A 17,821-nucleotide genomic window follows, 5' to 3' on the forward strand; every position below is an offset into this window, starting at 1 on the left:
CTCGTACAACATGAGATTGAAGCAAAGGTAACATTAAGGTATATGTAAGTGGATCCACTTTAATACAACTTGTATTCTAATTAATATCTGAATATTGTAGACAAATGCAAAAATAATCGAGAAGATGTTAAAATACATGTACTCACATATATATATATATATATATATATATATATATATATATATATATATGAAATACTTGATAGGGGTATTTTCATCATTTTACATAGTTTATAGAAACAACTATTTTTATTTGATAGTCTTTTTTTATTTTCTTTTTTCTTTTTCCTTTTTTTAAAGTCTCTTTTTTATTAAGCATTGGGGTGCCACATAGAGACGGTGGGACCCCAACAATCATATTTATGACCGTTGGGGGCTCCCAACGACTCTATGGGGAGCCTCCAATGGCTCCCCTTTTCTCTTGTACATTTTGTATAAATAAGGGTCTCTCCCCCTTGTATCTCTAATGCTTTTTGAGCTCCTATTCAATAAAGTTATTATATTTTTTTATGTGTAGCCTTTTTAAGGCTTCTTGTATTGTCCCTTAGTGGACTATTTCTATATTCCCTCTTGTGGGTTAGTGCTTGTCTATTATTGGACCTTGTGAATGCATTAAGCATTCTTGTTATACATTTTTGCATACTTCATTACATGGTATCAGAGCCATATGGTTATTGGAGCTAAAGTTGTGACATCACTCTTCCACCTCCCATCCATATCTCATTCGCAATGGAATCAAAGATCGACCTATCCTTCAAGCTCAATAGAAAGAACTACATGATGTAGGCATCTGCAATGGAGAATAGCCTCAAAGGAAAAAAAAACTTTGGATTTATGTAATGGGTTTTATTCCAGAATCTCAATTAAAGCGCACCAAGATGGAAGGAAGTCAAAAGAAGGCTCTTGAGGGAGATGCTCACCTCAAGGCCATTGAAGAACACCAGAGAAAAGTGAAGGATTGGGAGAGCAACCATGTAAAGATTCTTGCATGGTTCATGAATAATGTAGAGCTCAAGGTATGTGCAAATATTGCTAAATTTCGTAGAGCTAATGAGGTTTGGTTTTTTATGAAGGGTATGTATACCCAAAAAGATCTTGCAAGGGCATACTTCTTGCAAGAGAAATTAAGAACTACTAAGCAAGGGGATTTGAGCATACAAGACTATTATAATGCTGTAAATCCTCTATGAGATGAGTTGGCTCTTTTGAAGCCTAAATGGGTGGCTATGGAAAATGTAGACCTTAGACAAAAACAAATGAAACAAGAAAGATTGTTTCAATTTCTATTTAGGCTTCGTCCTTAATTTGAACAAGTAAGGTCTTCTCTTCTACATAGATCCACTCTTCCTCCTTTGGAAGATGCCATTGCCGAAATTACTCAAGAAGAAACTCGGCTTGGCATGAGTAAAAGTATAGATGAAGTTCTTGCCGTGTCTAAGCCCGACAATAATGTTAAAACATACAAACCACCACACTTTGGAAAACAAGAAAACTATTATGGAGGTATAAAGATGATAGTTTGTCATCATTGCTATAAGCCGGGTCATATTAAGCCCGCTTGCCCAAAATTAAGTGGAACTTTCAAGCCTAAGGTTGCTTCCATCGAAGAATCAACCACAAAAGAAGTTGAAGGCAAGAGCGGAGATCTCAAAGAAACTCTTGGACAAATATCCATGGCTCTACAACAAATACTCAAAGCTACCTCCTCAACATTGGGTGCCGCCATTGCTTCTACATCGCCACCCGGTATATATTCTTGGATCTTAGATTCTGGGGCATCTTTTCATATGACTCTTGAAAATGCTTTAATCAATGTATGCACCAATTCAAAATTATCTTGTGTTTCTACGATCGATGAAACTTTTCTAAAAATTAAAGGTGTAGGAACACTGGATTCTAAAAATTTTCATTTTTTTTATTCCACAAGAGTAGTTCCAAAATTAAATCTAAACCTTTTTTCGGTTTCCCAAATTGTCAACCATGGATGTGAAATATCTGTCTCATCTAATGGTTGTTTTGTACAGGATCTCCAGTCTGGGAAGCAGATTGGGTAAGGACATAGGAAGGAAGACCTCTACTATATGGATCATTTAACTCTTCCTACAAACTCTTTTTATACTTATGTCCAAGACAAAAGCATTGAAACTTGGACATTCAAGTTACTCAAAAATGTATCTTTTTCCTTCTGGAAACAAATTTTGTAAAGAAAAAGATATAAATTGCAAAGATTGCATTTTTGAAAAAATGAAATCTATCCCATTTCCTATTAGAACTTTCATTACTACAAGACCTTTTGAATTGGTGCACTCGGATGTTTGGGGTCAATCTCCCGTGATATCTAAATGTGGTTATTTATAATACGTAATATTCATTGATGACTTTACTAGATATGTACGGATTTATTTCCTTAATCTAAAATCAGAAGTTTTCTCCTTCTTTAAAGAATTTTACATAAAAATTCAAAATTAATTTCAAGGTAGCATATCCATTCTTAGATCCGATTCGGATGGAGAATACCTTTCCAATGAATTTCAAGATTATTTAAAGCAAAATGGAATTTGTCATCAAAGGTCTTGTCTTAGAACTCCACAACAAAACGGGCTAGCTGAATGAAAACATAGGCATATTATAGAAACCACTAGAACATTGCTTATTTCTAAAAATATTTCTAAGAATTTTTGGGCCGAAACCGTTTTAACTTCTACTTAATCAATTGTATGCCCTCTTCAAATTTAAAAAATATCTCCCCTTATGAAAAACCTTTTAAAATCACACCCGATTTCAACCGCCTTCGTATTTTTGGGTGCAAATGCTTTGTTCTATTGCATAAAAGAGATAAGTTATCTCCAAATGCAATTGAATGCATTTTCCTTTGATATGGTGAAAATAAAAAAGGATATAGATGCTTTGATGACAAAAATAATAAACTCTATGTCTCAAAGGATGTAACCTTCTTAGAAGATGAAAATGGTTTTGACAATCTTGAAAAGAATGATGAAATTGACTATATGTTTTTATATGATCTTTCCCCAATGGAAGATACTTGTGATGATTCCTTGAATCATTTTGAAGTAATAAATGATACACATTATAAAGTATCTAATATTGAAACATCACCAAGTAGTGATGACATTGTTGATAAAAATCTCTAAGTTTATACTCGATGAGAACAAGATAGACCTATTAGTGCTTTATATTTTTTTTTTCAAAATAATGCATCTATAGATGAAGCCTCTCTTAGGCTATCTACTAGAGAATCCATTCCACCAAATAGATTTGCGTCATATAAATCACTTACACCTAATTATAGAGCTTATCTAATAGCTTTACACTCATATCATGAGCCAACACATTATAACCAAGCGAAAAATATACCACATTGGATTGAAGCCATGGCAATTGAACTAGATGTTCTCAAGAAGGCTAACACTTGGGAAATAGTCAAACTCCCTCTAAACAAAAAACCTATTGGTTCTTTAGAACTCTATAAAGCCCGATTAGTAGTTAAAGGATATTCACAAGAATACGATATTGATTATTAAGAAACTTTTGCATCGGTAGCAAGAATGATTAGTGTTAGATCCTTAATAGCTGTAGCATCAACTAAAAAATGGCCAATATATCAATTAGATGTTAAAAATGTTTTCTTAATGGAAAACTAAACGAAGAAGTATATATGGATCCTCGGCCAAGGATTAACATTGGACAAGATCAAACTCTTAAACTTTTGAAAACATTATATGGTCTTAAGCATGCTCCCAAGGCTTGATATGATAAATTTATTGATGTTATGATTAAACTGAGTTTTCGTTCATGTTATACTGACACTGCTCTATTTATGAAAAAATGCATGAATTAGTATTGTTTTCTTTTACTTTATGTTGATGATTTGATTATTAAAGACAATGATCAAGTTGGTATTTGTAATGTTAAAAATATGTGAAAAGATAACTTTGATATGTTTGACTTAGGATTCTTAACATATTTCTTAGGAATTGAAGTTGCATACTCTTCTACTCTCACAAATGAAGCTTGCTGCAGACTTGTTCTAAATTTGGAATTTTAAATGAGAAGAAGGTGGATACTCCGGAAGTTATCAATGCCAAATTAAGACTGGCAGATGTGGTTCTTTTAGAAGATCCTACTCCTACAGGCAACTCATTGGTTCTCTCACTTATCTGTCAATTACTAGACCAGATATTGCGTATGGCGTTCACTCTGCTAGCCAGTTTCAGTATGCTTCTGCAACTGTGCATATGAGTGCTGTGCTACGGATTGTCAAATACATCAAAAATACCATCACTAAAGGGTTATTTCTATCCTCACCCTCCTCGTTAAATTTACTTGCTTATATTGATATTGATTGGGGAGGCAACCCTAATGATAGAATCTCAACTACTGACTTTTGTGTCTTTTTAAGAGATTCTTTAATTGCCTAGAGATGCAAGAAGCAACAAAAGTCTCGCTGTCTTCCACTTGAATATAGGGCTATGACAACCACCACAATGGAACTCGTATGTATACAAAGTCTTCTCAAAGATATGGGTGTAGACATCTCTGAGCCTTCAAAGTTGTGCTGCGACAACAAAAGTACAATTTATATTGCCAACAATCATACATTCTATGAGCGCACCAAGCACATAGAGATGGACTGACACTATGTTCGTGATGAATATCTGAGAGGAACAATTACCTTGTTATATGTCACATTAGAATATCAACTGACAAACTTCTTCACTAAAGCCCTTCCTTCTCCACGTTTTATTTTCCTACTTAGCAAACTTTTCGGTCATCTCCCCGTAAAGTTTGAAGGGGGGTGTTAAAATACATATACTCTCACACACAATATATATATATATATATATATATATATATATATATATATATATATATATATATATATATATATATATATATATATTGTGTGTGTGTGTTTGTGCATGCGTGAAATACCCGATAGGGGCATTTTCATCATTTTACATAGTTATTTATAAAAACAACTATTTTTATTTTCTTTTTTTAAAGTCTCTTTTTTATTAAGCATTGGGGGTCCCACATTGAGACGTTGGGACCCCCAACGACTCTATGGGGAGCCCCCAATGGCTCCCCTTTTGTCTTGTACATTTTGTATAAATAGGGGTCTCTCCCCCTTGTATCTCTAATGCTTTTTGAGCTCCTATTCAATAAAGTTATTATCTTTTTTTATGTGTAGCCTTTTGAATTCTTCTTGTATTGTCCCTTAGTGGACTATTTCTATATTCCCTCTTGTGGGTTAGTGCTTGTCCATTATTGGACCTTGTGAATGCATTAAGCATTGAGGAGCAACTACGATCCCATCCATATTGACAACCTCGGTATATTAGATGAGTGGATAGAAGAATAACCTTGTGTCTTGGATGATGATGAGGATTGGGGACAATTGGAGGCTGAGTTGGAGGCTCAAGTGGATGATGACAATGATTATGTTGGCCTAGAGATGAGATGGAGGAGAAGAAGACAACTCAGAAGAAGAAGATCCATCATTTGAATATCGTTTTCGTTAAGTTTGATTCTTCTTTTGTTTTGTTATGTAATATATAACTTTGATATCAAGCATTCATGCTTGTGACTTTTATTAAATGTTTGTTAGGAGTGTTATCAGTGTTGTATACAATGTTTTACTATTGTATATTTATGTTTAGTCAGTCATAATGCACATGTTCATGTTCTTTTTTTTACTATTGCGTTCTATATTTTTTTCTGATTCTTTTGGAGTTTTATCTATTTTTTGTATTTTTTCATATTTTTTGTGGTTTTTTAGTTCCGATACGCTATTTACAACATTGTGTGAAACAATTGCTTTAAGGAGAACATATGGGAGGAAGGAGACATAGCTCATGTTTATCCCTTAGTGTGATAATGCCAGCTGATACAAATACGTGAATGTATTAAAAATATTCATAAATTTTGTTATCAGGATTTTCTTTGCCATGAAAAATTTCACGGAATCATTTCTTTTTCTCATGCAAATCTCTAGAAACATCAGTATACTTAAATTTTGAAAATATATAAGAAACATATAAAAATCTAAAAACATAAAAAATGTAATTAATACATAAAACTATAAATATTGTGATAAAAAACACAACATTCTCAAAATAAGTGATATTTTGAAAATAATACATTTTTCTCAGGATTTTATTGGTTTTTGAAAGTTGCGCGATAAAATCTGGAGATTTTCAAAAAATGGCTATTTTTTTGTGACTATGGTTTTACGTAAATATGGATGTCACAGGAACTGTTTAATCAATAAGCTGATGATAAAAACCTATGTTGCTGCACTTCTATTAGCGATGTCTGATGGACTTCTTTATTGTACTTTTCAATTTTCATAATGGGATGCATCTTAACAAAGAAAAGAATTTAGTGGTTGTTTTTTCCTCTCTATGATTAGTTCTTTCCTTTGATTAACTTATTCCTGCATTGCATAAACTGTATCTGTTTGGATGTCTTGGATTTTCTGATAGTATCATCTTGATATAGAGATATACATCGGTGTTTTTTTTTTCAAAATCCTCTTTTCTTGGTTTCCGCTGTTGCTTTGGCATCAAAATTTTTAATCAATGAATCCTGTAACTTCTATTATGATATTTCTGGTCTTTTTTCTATTCAAGCCTTTTTATATATGTTAATGGCTTGGTTCCCTTATCATCAAGAAACTGTATGTTCTAACTTTCTTCTGTTGATAGGGTGTCCTTGAGGCTGTACGGATAAGTCTTGCTGGTTATCCTACTCGAAGGACTTATCCAGAGTTTTTGGATCGGTTTGGACTTCTTGTCCCAGAACTTATAGATGTGCGGTACTGCTTTAACCATTGCACTTTTTATGTCACAGGAGCAGAATGTGTAGGATAATCAGTATCTTGTTCATTTACTCATTTAGCATTGTTCCTATTTCCTATTTGGTACTGAAATCACAACTTTTGGCAATGTTCAATACTTGGAACTGAAAATGGTCATGATTTGCAACGGTATAAATAAATTGGTTGTTTTGTTTTTGTGGCACTAAAGACATTTTTGTTAGTGTTGATCTTATGTTCTAGTATTTGGAAAATAATTGAGGTGTTGATGGTCTTGCAAGATAAGTCCATATGCTTTTCATCCCGTAGCTTGTGCTTCAAAGAGTAACGATGTGTGATTAAGTGACACAGCAGTTCTCTCTCTCTCTCTCTATCACACTGCTCTCCAAACCTCACATGCCTTTCTCTTTCTCTGCTGCTTGCCCTATTACCACCCTCCTGTCTTTCACATGCCCCACCCCAGATCATCTATGTGTGCGTGTTAACTGTAGTACGTAGGCCCAAGTGTAACGACCCCAATTCGTACCCATGAAAAAGTGATAAATTTTTTTTTAACAAGTGCGAAAACATTCTCAGAGACCCGGAGCCTTTACAGTTTAAACACAACCACCACCACCACAAGGGATCTTATACTCATCTTTCATACCAAACAAAACCAAACTTTATTTATTCAAATGTATAGTCTAAGACATACACAAATAAAATTTAGATAAAACAAAAAAAAAAGACCCACGCTGTCCAAAAGAATTTGTCAAGCAGTCGTGTAGTCTCCTCGTAGCTTCTCTCAAAGCAAGTTGCCTTACTAGGTATCTAAGGCTACGAAAAACACAAAAGTAGGGGTGTCAGAATCCTGCGTATGAATCCCTCTAATGAAACAAATAAGCATAAAGAATACAGATAAGATTCATGTAATAATTTAGAGGGATGCATTTATAACAAATTCATAATTCAATTAATCATTTATGTAATAGAGAACAATTGTTAAGCATGAGAGACAATTTAATAATCAACAGAGACCACAAGTTAAGCAATATAGACATTTAGCATGCAGTAGGAAATAAACATCATGCATTCATCAATATATCACAATTAAGAGAACAAGTAAATATGCATGATCTAATGCATAGCAGAAATATACATGATTTCAATACGCCTGTATGAACACATTATTATCTTTAGTCAAATTTTCTTTTCCATATGCATGTCTCTATTAAATGCACACAATTTAAGTTTCACTTTTTAATTACCGTTGCTTGCGGATACACCAAACGTGTAAAATCCCCGATGTCAAGTTAGGTTTTCAAGGTAGCTTAGCACATAATTTGTATTTTATTACTGGGTTTCAAACTTAGCCCTCGATTGAAACAACCTTTGAAACATTAGATCACCCATCTAATGTCGGGGACACCAGGGACCACCTATCTACAAGTGCCACTTTCTTGGTATACTAAAACAACTGTGTCTACACACCACCCCTAGGCAAAGTGACGAATTCTTCGTAAAACCGTGGCCAGGAAAGAACCTCAATATCGGGTTCAGGGGCAACAACAACACACACAAAGTTTTTTTTATCCTCACAGTCCCCACACCGCTAAGCTCAAGATTATCTTTCTGTAGAAAGAACATCAAGAGATCGTTAATTACACCGTTCATTTTCTTATCTTGTTATTAAAATCAATTTCATAAGCTCGCAAGTCAACATGCGCAGCTCTTCACGGTCTAGCACCCGTGACAACAATAGAATAGTGCATTTAAAACCACAATATCAAATATGATCTTTGCAATGCATAATTAAGTAAAGCAAAGAACATACCGCCTCAAGGCATCCATGCATTCATATGCAAAAATCATTAGAAACATGCCAATGCATTCATTACATGTCACATGCTTTCCAATGCACAACCATACATGCCAATGACTATATCCATAAGCATGTATTCATATTCAGATGTATGCATTCACATAACCCTACCTCAAGATTGCTTCAATTCATGAACCAATTCAAGTAGACATGTGAACCAATGCATGCTTTCATTTATGTATCATATAAATTTAACATGTGAACAACCGTGCAATTACATACACACAAAACATGTCGACTTCATGTATACACATGCACAAGACAAACATGATAAACTAAATACAAGCATGTGAAGACTTCATCCTATTGCCTGCATAAAGATATATCAGCCACACTTAGCGAAATATGGAAACTAAATCACATGATTGTACACATTCTTTTTATGAGTACTGCCTGTGTGTGAGTTCATATATGCCAATTTAACAATGTACATGACACCATAGCATTCATATACATGTGTTCATGCCACAATAATGTTGATACACATGCGCATGAGTTCGCATAATCATGATAAATGTGTGCTTCCATTCAATACACATGTTCATTTATGAATCAACATTGTGAGCACTCATGCATTTATTACCTGTAAAACATATCATTTCAAGTATATAATAGGTTGTGGTAATATGCATGACTAACTTGTAATTTCCTGCACTCAGACCATATGTCAACCACCATGACAATATGTCAACTACCATGACACGGCATATGATACATTATGCACTTAAGCCATTGACGAGTAACACATACATGCATTTGCACATTCAAAACGTAAGCATGATAAGCATGAAAAACAATTGAATGATGATGCACCGTTAACAGAAAATAAGTATGTATATACAGTTCATTTTTTTTGTCAAAAACTGCCCAGCCGAGCCCCTACTCAATTGGGTTCAGTAGGCGCGGCTGGTCTGACTAGCCAGGCCAGCTGAACTCAGTTCAGCCAGGCCGGCCAGCATGCAGAACAGGTCTAGCTGGTCTGCCGACCAGACCAAACACATGCCCCCCCCCCCCCCCCCCCCTGCTAACTCCCTTGTCTTTTTTTTTTGTAAGCATCTGCCAGCAACATAGCAAAAGAACAATCCATGCATGCTTTCTAGTGTGTATGTGTGTGCTGGTTTATCACAAAGGTATGCATGTATGTGCATACTTGAAATCCATCATATATGTACATGCAATCTTCCATTCGGATGTACCTGAATATCCCGATTTACTAACCTGTGAGCACATGATGCATAATTACACCCCAGATATATGCATATGTGGACAAATTCGCTTTCACTCTATACACCCCCATGCGGAGTTTTATAATCAGTTTACACATAAATTCTGTATGTAACTAAACCCACTGTTTTAACAGTAACCCATGTAAAAACACACGATTCACTTACCTTCATCAGTTATGCAGGCATGTAAAATTTCACAATCTACGTATGCTAATAGACTTGGTATGTAATGATATGAAAATTTCAGAATCGGGTATACTTGCCTGACAAAAACCTATATGCACATATGCACCCAATCTCAACTTACTTGTGCTAACAACCTAGTCACTTGACTGGCTGCCTACAGGTCAGCTCGAGCCAGGCTGGGTCTGGTCTGGTACGGCCAGACCCCAGCCGAAATCAGATGGGACCTGGCAGGTCAGTCCAGATTTGGCTGGCCTGACAACCAGCCCACCAGACTTATAATTTTTTTTCTAGAACATGCTGGCAGCAGCCCTGCACAGGCGTGTGCAGGTCTGCCAAGCTATGACAGGCCAGCCGAGCATGGCTGTCATTGAGCCCAGTAACGGCTATATATAAAAAAAGAAACATAGCCGGCAATAGCAGAAATTTTTCCAGGGCCTTTGAAAGCATGCATATTAATAATGCAAGTATGCATTCATATGCATATTCCCACTCAAATATATTAGCATATGGGAATCTACACCTAGGTATGCTTGTATATACGTATTTACACAAATATGCATGTATGATCAAACTTACTTTTAGGCATGACAGTTTCATACATCGAATATGCTTCCATATGCATGCTTATATACAAACATATAAGGTATACATTCATAGGCATAATCGAAATCCAGTATACAATACTTTTCACATGCTTATGCTAACAGTTATTGAAATATACATGTTACACAAATTTTTTTTCTTCTTTTAATACATGCATTCAATGGCTCATGCGTTGGAATATCCATGAAAATCAATATTCATCAAGAAGAAAGTCTAAACAAACACCTCTACCATAAATAAAAATTCTGTTTTAGCATGTACAAAATTTTATTTCATTGAAAAGATTAAAAGAATCAAGAATACAACCATGGAAATCGATATCCATAAAAAGGCTCTAAATAAAAAACTTTTACCACCAATAAAATTTTTGTTTTAGCATGTACAAAATTTTATTTCATTGTAAAGATGAAAAGAATTAAGAATACACACATGGAGGAAGATCCGTGGATCATCCTCCATGTATCTTTGACAAAATATGCCTAAAAACACTTTTTTTATGGATTTTTATCAAAATATTGCATGGACATCCAATCTATATCAATTTCTCACTTGATTCAAGAGAGGAAACCCATACCATGAATAAAAACTTGAAGAAAAACGATGGTGGAAGTTGAAAAACGTGGGTAGATGGTTGAAGAAGTTCAAACTCCTGCTCTTCTTCCTTTCTTTTTCTCTCCTTCTCTCTCCTCTTTTTTTTTTGATCTATTTATAGGGTTCTAGGTGGGCTGAAGAAGCGAGTGCAACCCCAACTGGAACTCTCTTCTCTCTTAGAGTTTTCTGAAAAGTTCAGAACTCTTAAGTTTGACTTTTTCAAAGTTTTATTTTATTTGAATCTCTATGTTTCTCCAACTTTCTTAGATGTTTCTAGGTGTGTTTAAGGGCTCTATTAAGAGTCCTAAACAACCCTCAAAATAAATTTTCGGAATTACATTAAATTAATTAATTAATATTAAATAATAAATACATTTTCAGAAGCTTTCAAAAATTACTAAATTAACTTGGGAGACACCTTAACATTAATAAACCCTAATTTAAAGGTTTTTGATGAATTTAAAGTTGGAAAAATCATTGGGCATGAATTTGGATCTGGATCCGGATCCAAGATCTAAATCTCTCTCAAAATCCAAATGGGTCTTGAGATGGATCAAATCTAGATTAATATGGGTCTTGGATGGAGTCCAAATCCACTAGATCCGATCCGATCCGAATACAGACCCGAACCGACAAACTGCTCAATTTTTGAAAAAAATGTGATTTTCGGGCCAACCGGAACTCGAATTTAGAAACATGAAATATCGTTGCGCTCAGAATTCTGAGACGCATCCAACGACATATTACACAAATATCAAATTCCAAGTTTTTCTCGAAAATAACCCGAATTTTGCTTGAATTTAGAAGTAAAAAATAAAACTTTTTCTCAAGTATTGATTGGCTCGTTTTGGCCTTGACAATGAGACCTGGGCCAAGCCCAGACTCAAAAGCATCGGTCTAATATCGAGTTTCAAACGATTTTTCTTCTATACTTAGCCTTTTTTTTTGAAAATTTCAAATTTAACTAAGTGTAAAAATACGCGATATTACACCAAGGATCACTTCAGGTGGCTGTTCCGAGTGCTGGATGTAAATGGATTGGACTCTCAAAGTTTTCCAAATGCTAACTTTGTGGGTGAGGTGTGGTGTAGTAGGTTGGTAGCAGCTGTGAAGCTGATGTAAGGGTTATATGAGTCACATATTTCTTTCCTATCAAAGATGGAATTGATTTATATTTTCCATGTTTGGATGGAAGACTGCTTGCTTATTTGCTACTACTCTAACTTGTGTAAGATCAGACTTTTGTGGCCATGTGGGGTTGCATCTAATTTTATTCCATTTTGAGTCGGAACCAATTTAATAACATCTGTGTGATTATTTGTACATCAGATCCAATTAGGCCATGTGTCACAGATCCTTTAACTTAAGGTGTTGGTCAGGCCTGGGTTTGGCCCCATGCTGGTTTATGCAATTAAATTTGTCGTACAATGTGCCTTCCACAGCCATTGGACCTTTCTCTCTCTCTCACACACACACATGCGACACATATGCCCCACGAACTTTTGCTTATCTATAGCTCCTAGATTCATGCATGCATGTTTCCTGTATTCATATCCATATATCTCTCTGATTCTGTTTGTATATCTATTTTTGCATACACACAAGTGTTTGCACTTGTCCGTGCATCTGCATACTCATGTATGCCTTTTTTCTTTTGCTGTGTCTGTGTTCAGGCCATACAATTCACTTTAAAAAATCCATGTTTCATCTGTCTACAATAGTCTGTGGAACTTATCTCCTGCTTGTTATCTGATTATCAGTTATGATGAAAAGGATGTAACAGACAAGCTTCTGCAGAAGTTGGGACTTGAAAATTATCAAGTAAGTTTTTGGTTTCCATGTGTTCATTAAGTCTGCCATTTTTTTTTATTTTAACCCTGCATCATTCAATCAGAAATGTATTTGGGTATCTAGATTGGTTGTTACTGCTGAAGGCTTCTTCCATCTATCTTATGTTGCTTGACCATGCAAAAGATTTAATATTTGCAGCTGGGTAAAAGTAAAGTTTTCCTTAGGTCTGGCCAAATTGCTATTTTGGATGCAAAACGAGCTGAGGTCTTGGACAATGCAGCAAAAGTTGTCCAGGGTCGTTGGCATACTTTTGTTGCATATAAGGACTTTATGTTGAAAAGATCTGCTGCCATTAAGCTTCAGACATTCTGCCGTGGTATGTTTTCCTGTATTGCTGTTGCTCTCTTCATTTGATTTTTTTTTTGAACTAGTTTTTGTTGCTTGAGAATTTTCTTTTGTCTTACATCTTTCACATGGTTGATGATGACTTTAAGTTAGGCCTCTAATATCTCATAATTATAAGAAACGTCTTAGTCCATAGGAATGATGCATTTGTTTCCTTCAGTGATCATGCTGCTATGCTTTCATTTCTCAAGGACTTGCGTCTATTTGTTATTTTGATCTCTTTATTTTATTTAAGAAACATGTGTTCATCAAACTATTTATATTTTTCTCTCTTGTTGGTGATTTTATTTGTACAAATACTGAATGCAATGTCACATAGGTGTGGGTGCAGCGTACATGGTATGACACAGGTGCAGAGGGTATAATTGGAAAATTACTAAATAGATGTTGATGGGGTTGCAACTGTTAACACAGTCCCAGATTCACCACAGCAATGAAGAGGAAGGTGAGAGGAGAGAGGAAGTCATGCTGGTTAGCCCTCAAGATTCAGTGCAAGGTGTGGGGCGACACCACATTATCATTATCATTATATATTCTTACCCTAATAGGGCTGGATACAAAACAATACAAGAATAATAAAAGAATTACATATCTGTCCTATAAAGGCCGTCACATACAAGAACACATAAATTACACATAAATAACAAGAATACCGGCAGGTCGTCATTCTCGGAGTTGACAATATTATCCTTCACATGTTCTAACACTCTCCCTCAAGTTATACATGTCATCTGACATGCATAACTTGCTCTTCAAAAACTTATGCCTGTCTCTTGATAAATTTTTGGTAAATATATTTGCTACCTGCTGGTTCGAATCAACAAACTTTGTTCCCATCTCCTCTAGCTTAATCTTGTCCCTAACAAAGTGATTATCAATCTGAAAATGTTTTGATTTGTCGTGCAAAGCAGGATTTGTTGCTAGAGCAATGGCACTTTTATTATCACAATATAACACAGGTCTTGAAACTTTCAACCTGAGCGCCCGTAAGAAATATCTCACCCATGATATTTCACTGACTAAGCTTCCCAAAGTTCTATATTCCCCTTCTGTACCCGATCTAGCTATGTGTTTTTGCTTTCTACTTTTCCAACATATCAAATTTTCTCCTAAATATACACAATAACCAGATGCAGATCTTCTGTGGTGTGGGTCGCCAGCCCAATCAACATTAGAATACCCAATTACATGATGTATATATAATTTCGTTGGGTCGTTCTTGTGATATAACAAACCATGACTAAGAGTCCCTTTCACATACCTCGTTATCCGCTTCAATGCTTCTAAATGCACATCTGTGGGCGAGCGTATAAATTGGCAAATCTGGTTGACAACATATGATATCTTTGGCCTGGTGATGGTAAGGTATATCCACACTCCTGCCATGCTACAATATCTTTTCGGATCTGTCAGAAGCTTCGCTTCATTAAAGATAACTTCTTATTCATGCAGGTTGGAGTATCTATTGGCTTACAGTTATGCATGTTAAACTTGTGCATCATATCATAAGCATATTTTTGTTGTGACAACCTCATGCATTTGTCACTCTTGTCGACTTCAATACCCAGTTAGTATTTGAGTTGTCCAAGATCCTTCATTTTATATTTGTCATTCAGGAAAGCCTTGATCTCTTGAATCAAAGACTGAGCTTCCTGTCACTATAATATCATCAGCGTAAAGCAATATAATCACTACTCCACTAGAAGCATGCTAAATAAATAATTAGATATCAACTGGAATTTTACTGAATCCTTGTTCTCTAATGGCATTATAAAACTTTAAAACCAGGTTCTGGGTGCCTGCTTTAAACTATAGATAGAACGATTAAGCTTGCACACATACCTTCTTGGATCTGCCTGTCAGAAGCCTAAGAGTTGCTCTATGTATACATTCTCTTTAAGTTCACCATGTAAGATCACATGTTTGGCATCCAACTGAATAAGCCAAAAGACAAGGCAAGATATAGTATTTTTCAAACACTAGCTATCTTTGCTACTGAGCTAAAGGTTTCTTCGTAATTCATTCCTTGCTGCTGATTATATCCTTTAGCAACCAACCTGACTTCGAATCTTTCCACATTGCCATTAGATTTGTATTTAATCTTATACATCCACTTGCTGCCCATGACATTTTTATTCTTGGGTTGCTCAGCAGCTATCCATGCATGATTTTGATACATGACCTCTATTTCATCCTTCATGGCTTCTGCCCACCTTTTATCTTTTGAAGCAACTTCATAGTTATTTGACTCCTTAATATACTTCACTTATGAAGATTTGAAAATCAGTTGACATTTTTTCAAAAAATACAAACCTGTCCACTGGATGTTTTACTCTTGATGATCTTCTCAACTCTTCATGCCAAGTAGTTACATCGACAACCATACTTCTCTCAACATTTGCTGCTGGCTGATGTTCCATATTCAAATCAGTTGAAATTTTTTCAAAAAATACAAACCTGTCCACTGGACGTGTAACTCTTGATGATTTTTTCAACTCTTCATGCCAAGTGGTTGTTAAAATGTACCTCTTATATATACATATATATTACATCAATACCCGATAAGGGTATTTTTGTAATTTCACATAGCTGTTTTAGAAAACAGCTATTTTCCAGTTTTGATAAAATGTAACTTTCTTTTTTATTTTTGTTTTTTGTATTTTTTGAGGACCAAAAGGGGCTCCAACCATAGAGTCGTTGGAGCCCCCAACGGTCACAAATGTGACCGTTGGGGGCTCCCAACGACTCTATGGGAACCCCCTTTTGGGCTCTCCTTTTGAGGCCCTTGGCCTTTCTTTCTCTCCTCTCCCTCTTGTATAAATAGGGGTGAACCCCTTGTATAATTTTCATTCTTGAGAGATCTCTCACTTCTCAATAAGAGGCTTTTTATATTGTTGCCTTCTTAAAGGCTTGTGCTTGTGTTGTCCCTTAGTGGACTTGTGATATTGTCTCTTTTATTCATTGTTGTAAGTGCTTATAAGCACTCTTTATATTTCCACAATATCTCATTACATGGTATCAGAGCCACTCGATTCTTGAAGGAAAGGTGTGGTTCGTGTATTTCATATTTGGTGGATCTCTTCTCACTTCTTGGCAACATCATGGAGGCAAAGATTGATTTATCCTTCAAGCTCAATGGAAAGAATTATATGATGTGGGCATCAGCAATGGAAAATAACCTCAAAGGTAAGAAACTTTGTGGTTTTGTCATCGGGACCGTTCCAGAACCTAAGCTTATCCTCATAAAGGATGAAGAAGGTCAAGAAAAGGTTCTTGAAGGAGATGCTCGCCTCAAGGCCATTGAAAATCATCAAAAAGAAGTGGAAGATTGGGAAAACAATCACGCAAAAATCCTTGCGTGGTTTATGAATAATGTTGAGCTTAAGGTATGTGCTAACATAGCTAAATTTCGTAGAGCCAATGAGGCTTGGTCCTTTATGAAGGGTATGTATACCCAAAAGGATCTTGCAAGAGCATATTTCTTGCAAGAAAAGATTAGAACCACCAAACAAGGTGATTCTAGCATTCAAGACTGTGCCCTAAACTCACTCTGGGATGAATTGGCTCTTTTGGAGCCAAAATGGGTTTCTATGGAAGAAATTGATTTAAGACAAAAACAAATGGAGAAAGAACGATTGTTTCAATTCCTTTTTGGGCTACGTCCCGAATTTGAGCAAGTGAGATCCTCACTTTTCCATAGATCTATTTTTCCTCCTATTGAGGATGCTATTGCCGAAATCACTCAAGAGGAGACAATGCTTGGCATGAGTAAACATGTTGATGAAGTACTTGCCGTATCAAAACCGGGTAACAATGTTTGAACCTATAAACCTCCTCATTTTGGGAAACAAGGAAACTACAATAGAGGAAGAAAAATGATTGTTTGTCATCATTGCTATGAGTCGGGTCACATTAAACCCGCTTGCCCAAAGCTTAATGGAACTTTCAAGCCTAAGGTGGCCTCTCTTGAAGAAACTACCACTATAGAAGATGAAGGCAAGAACAATGATCTCAAAGAAACTCTTGGACAAATATCTATGGCATTCCAACAAATTCTAAAAGTTTCTTCCTCCACATCGGGTGCGGCTATTGCTTCGACATCATCACCCGGTACGTATTCTTGGATTCTTGACTCTGGAGTCTCTTTTCATATGCCCCCCATGAAAATGCACTTATTGATGTTTGCACCAATTCAAAGGACTCTTGTGTCTCTACGGTCGATGAAACTTTTTTAAAAATTTCAAGTATTGGCTCTTTTATAGATTCCCAAAATTTTTGTGTTCCAAAAGTAAGAGTTGTTCCCAAACTAAATCTAAACCT

At 35.6% G+C, this 17,821-nt stretch overlaps 1 protein-coding gene across 1 annotated transcript in view; it reads left to right on the top strand.

Annotated features, from left to right (window-relative positions):
- LOC149846035 (myosin-15-like) overlaps positions 1-13,510 on the top strand; it is a 98,347-nt gene extending 84,837 nt beyond the window's left edge. Inside the window, exons 18-20 of the mRNA XM_089990328.1 lie at positions 6,729-6,838; positions 13,066-13,126; positions 13,295-13,510. Coding sequence (XP_089846454.1) covers positions 6,729-6,838; positions 13,066-13,126; positions 13,295-13,510 — 387 coding nt within the window. The remainder of the gene's footprint in view (positions 1-6,728; positions 6,839-13,065; positions 13,127-13,294) is intronic.
- The last annotated feature ends 4,311 nt before the right edge of the window (positions 13,511-17,821 follow it).

This window comes from Nuphar pumila, chromosome 2 (assembly GCF_984573655.1).
Source record: "Nuphar pumila chromosome 2, dmNupPumi1.hap1.1, whole genome shotgun sequence".
Taxonomy (NCBI): domain Eukaryota; kingdom Viridiplantae; phylum Streptophyta; class Magnoliopsida; order Nymphaeales; family Nymphaeaceae; genus Nuphar; species Nuphar pumila.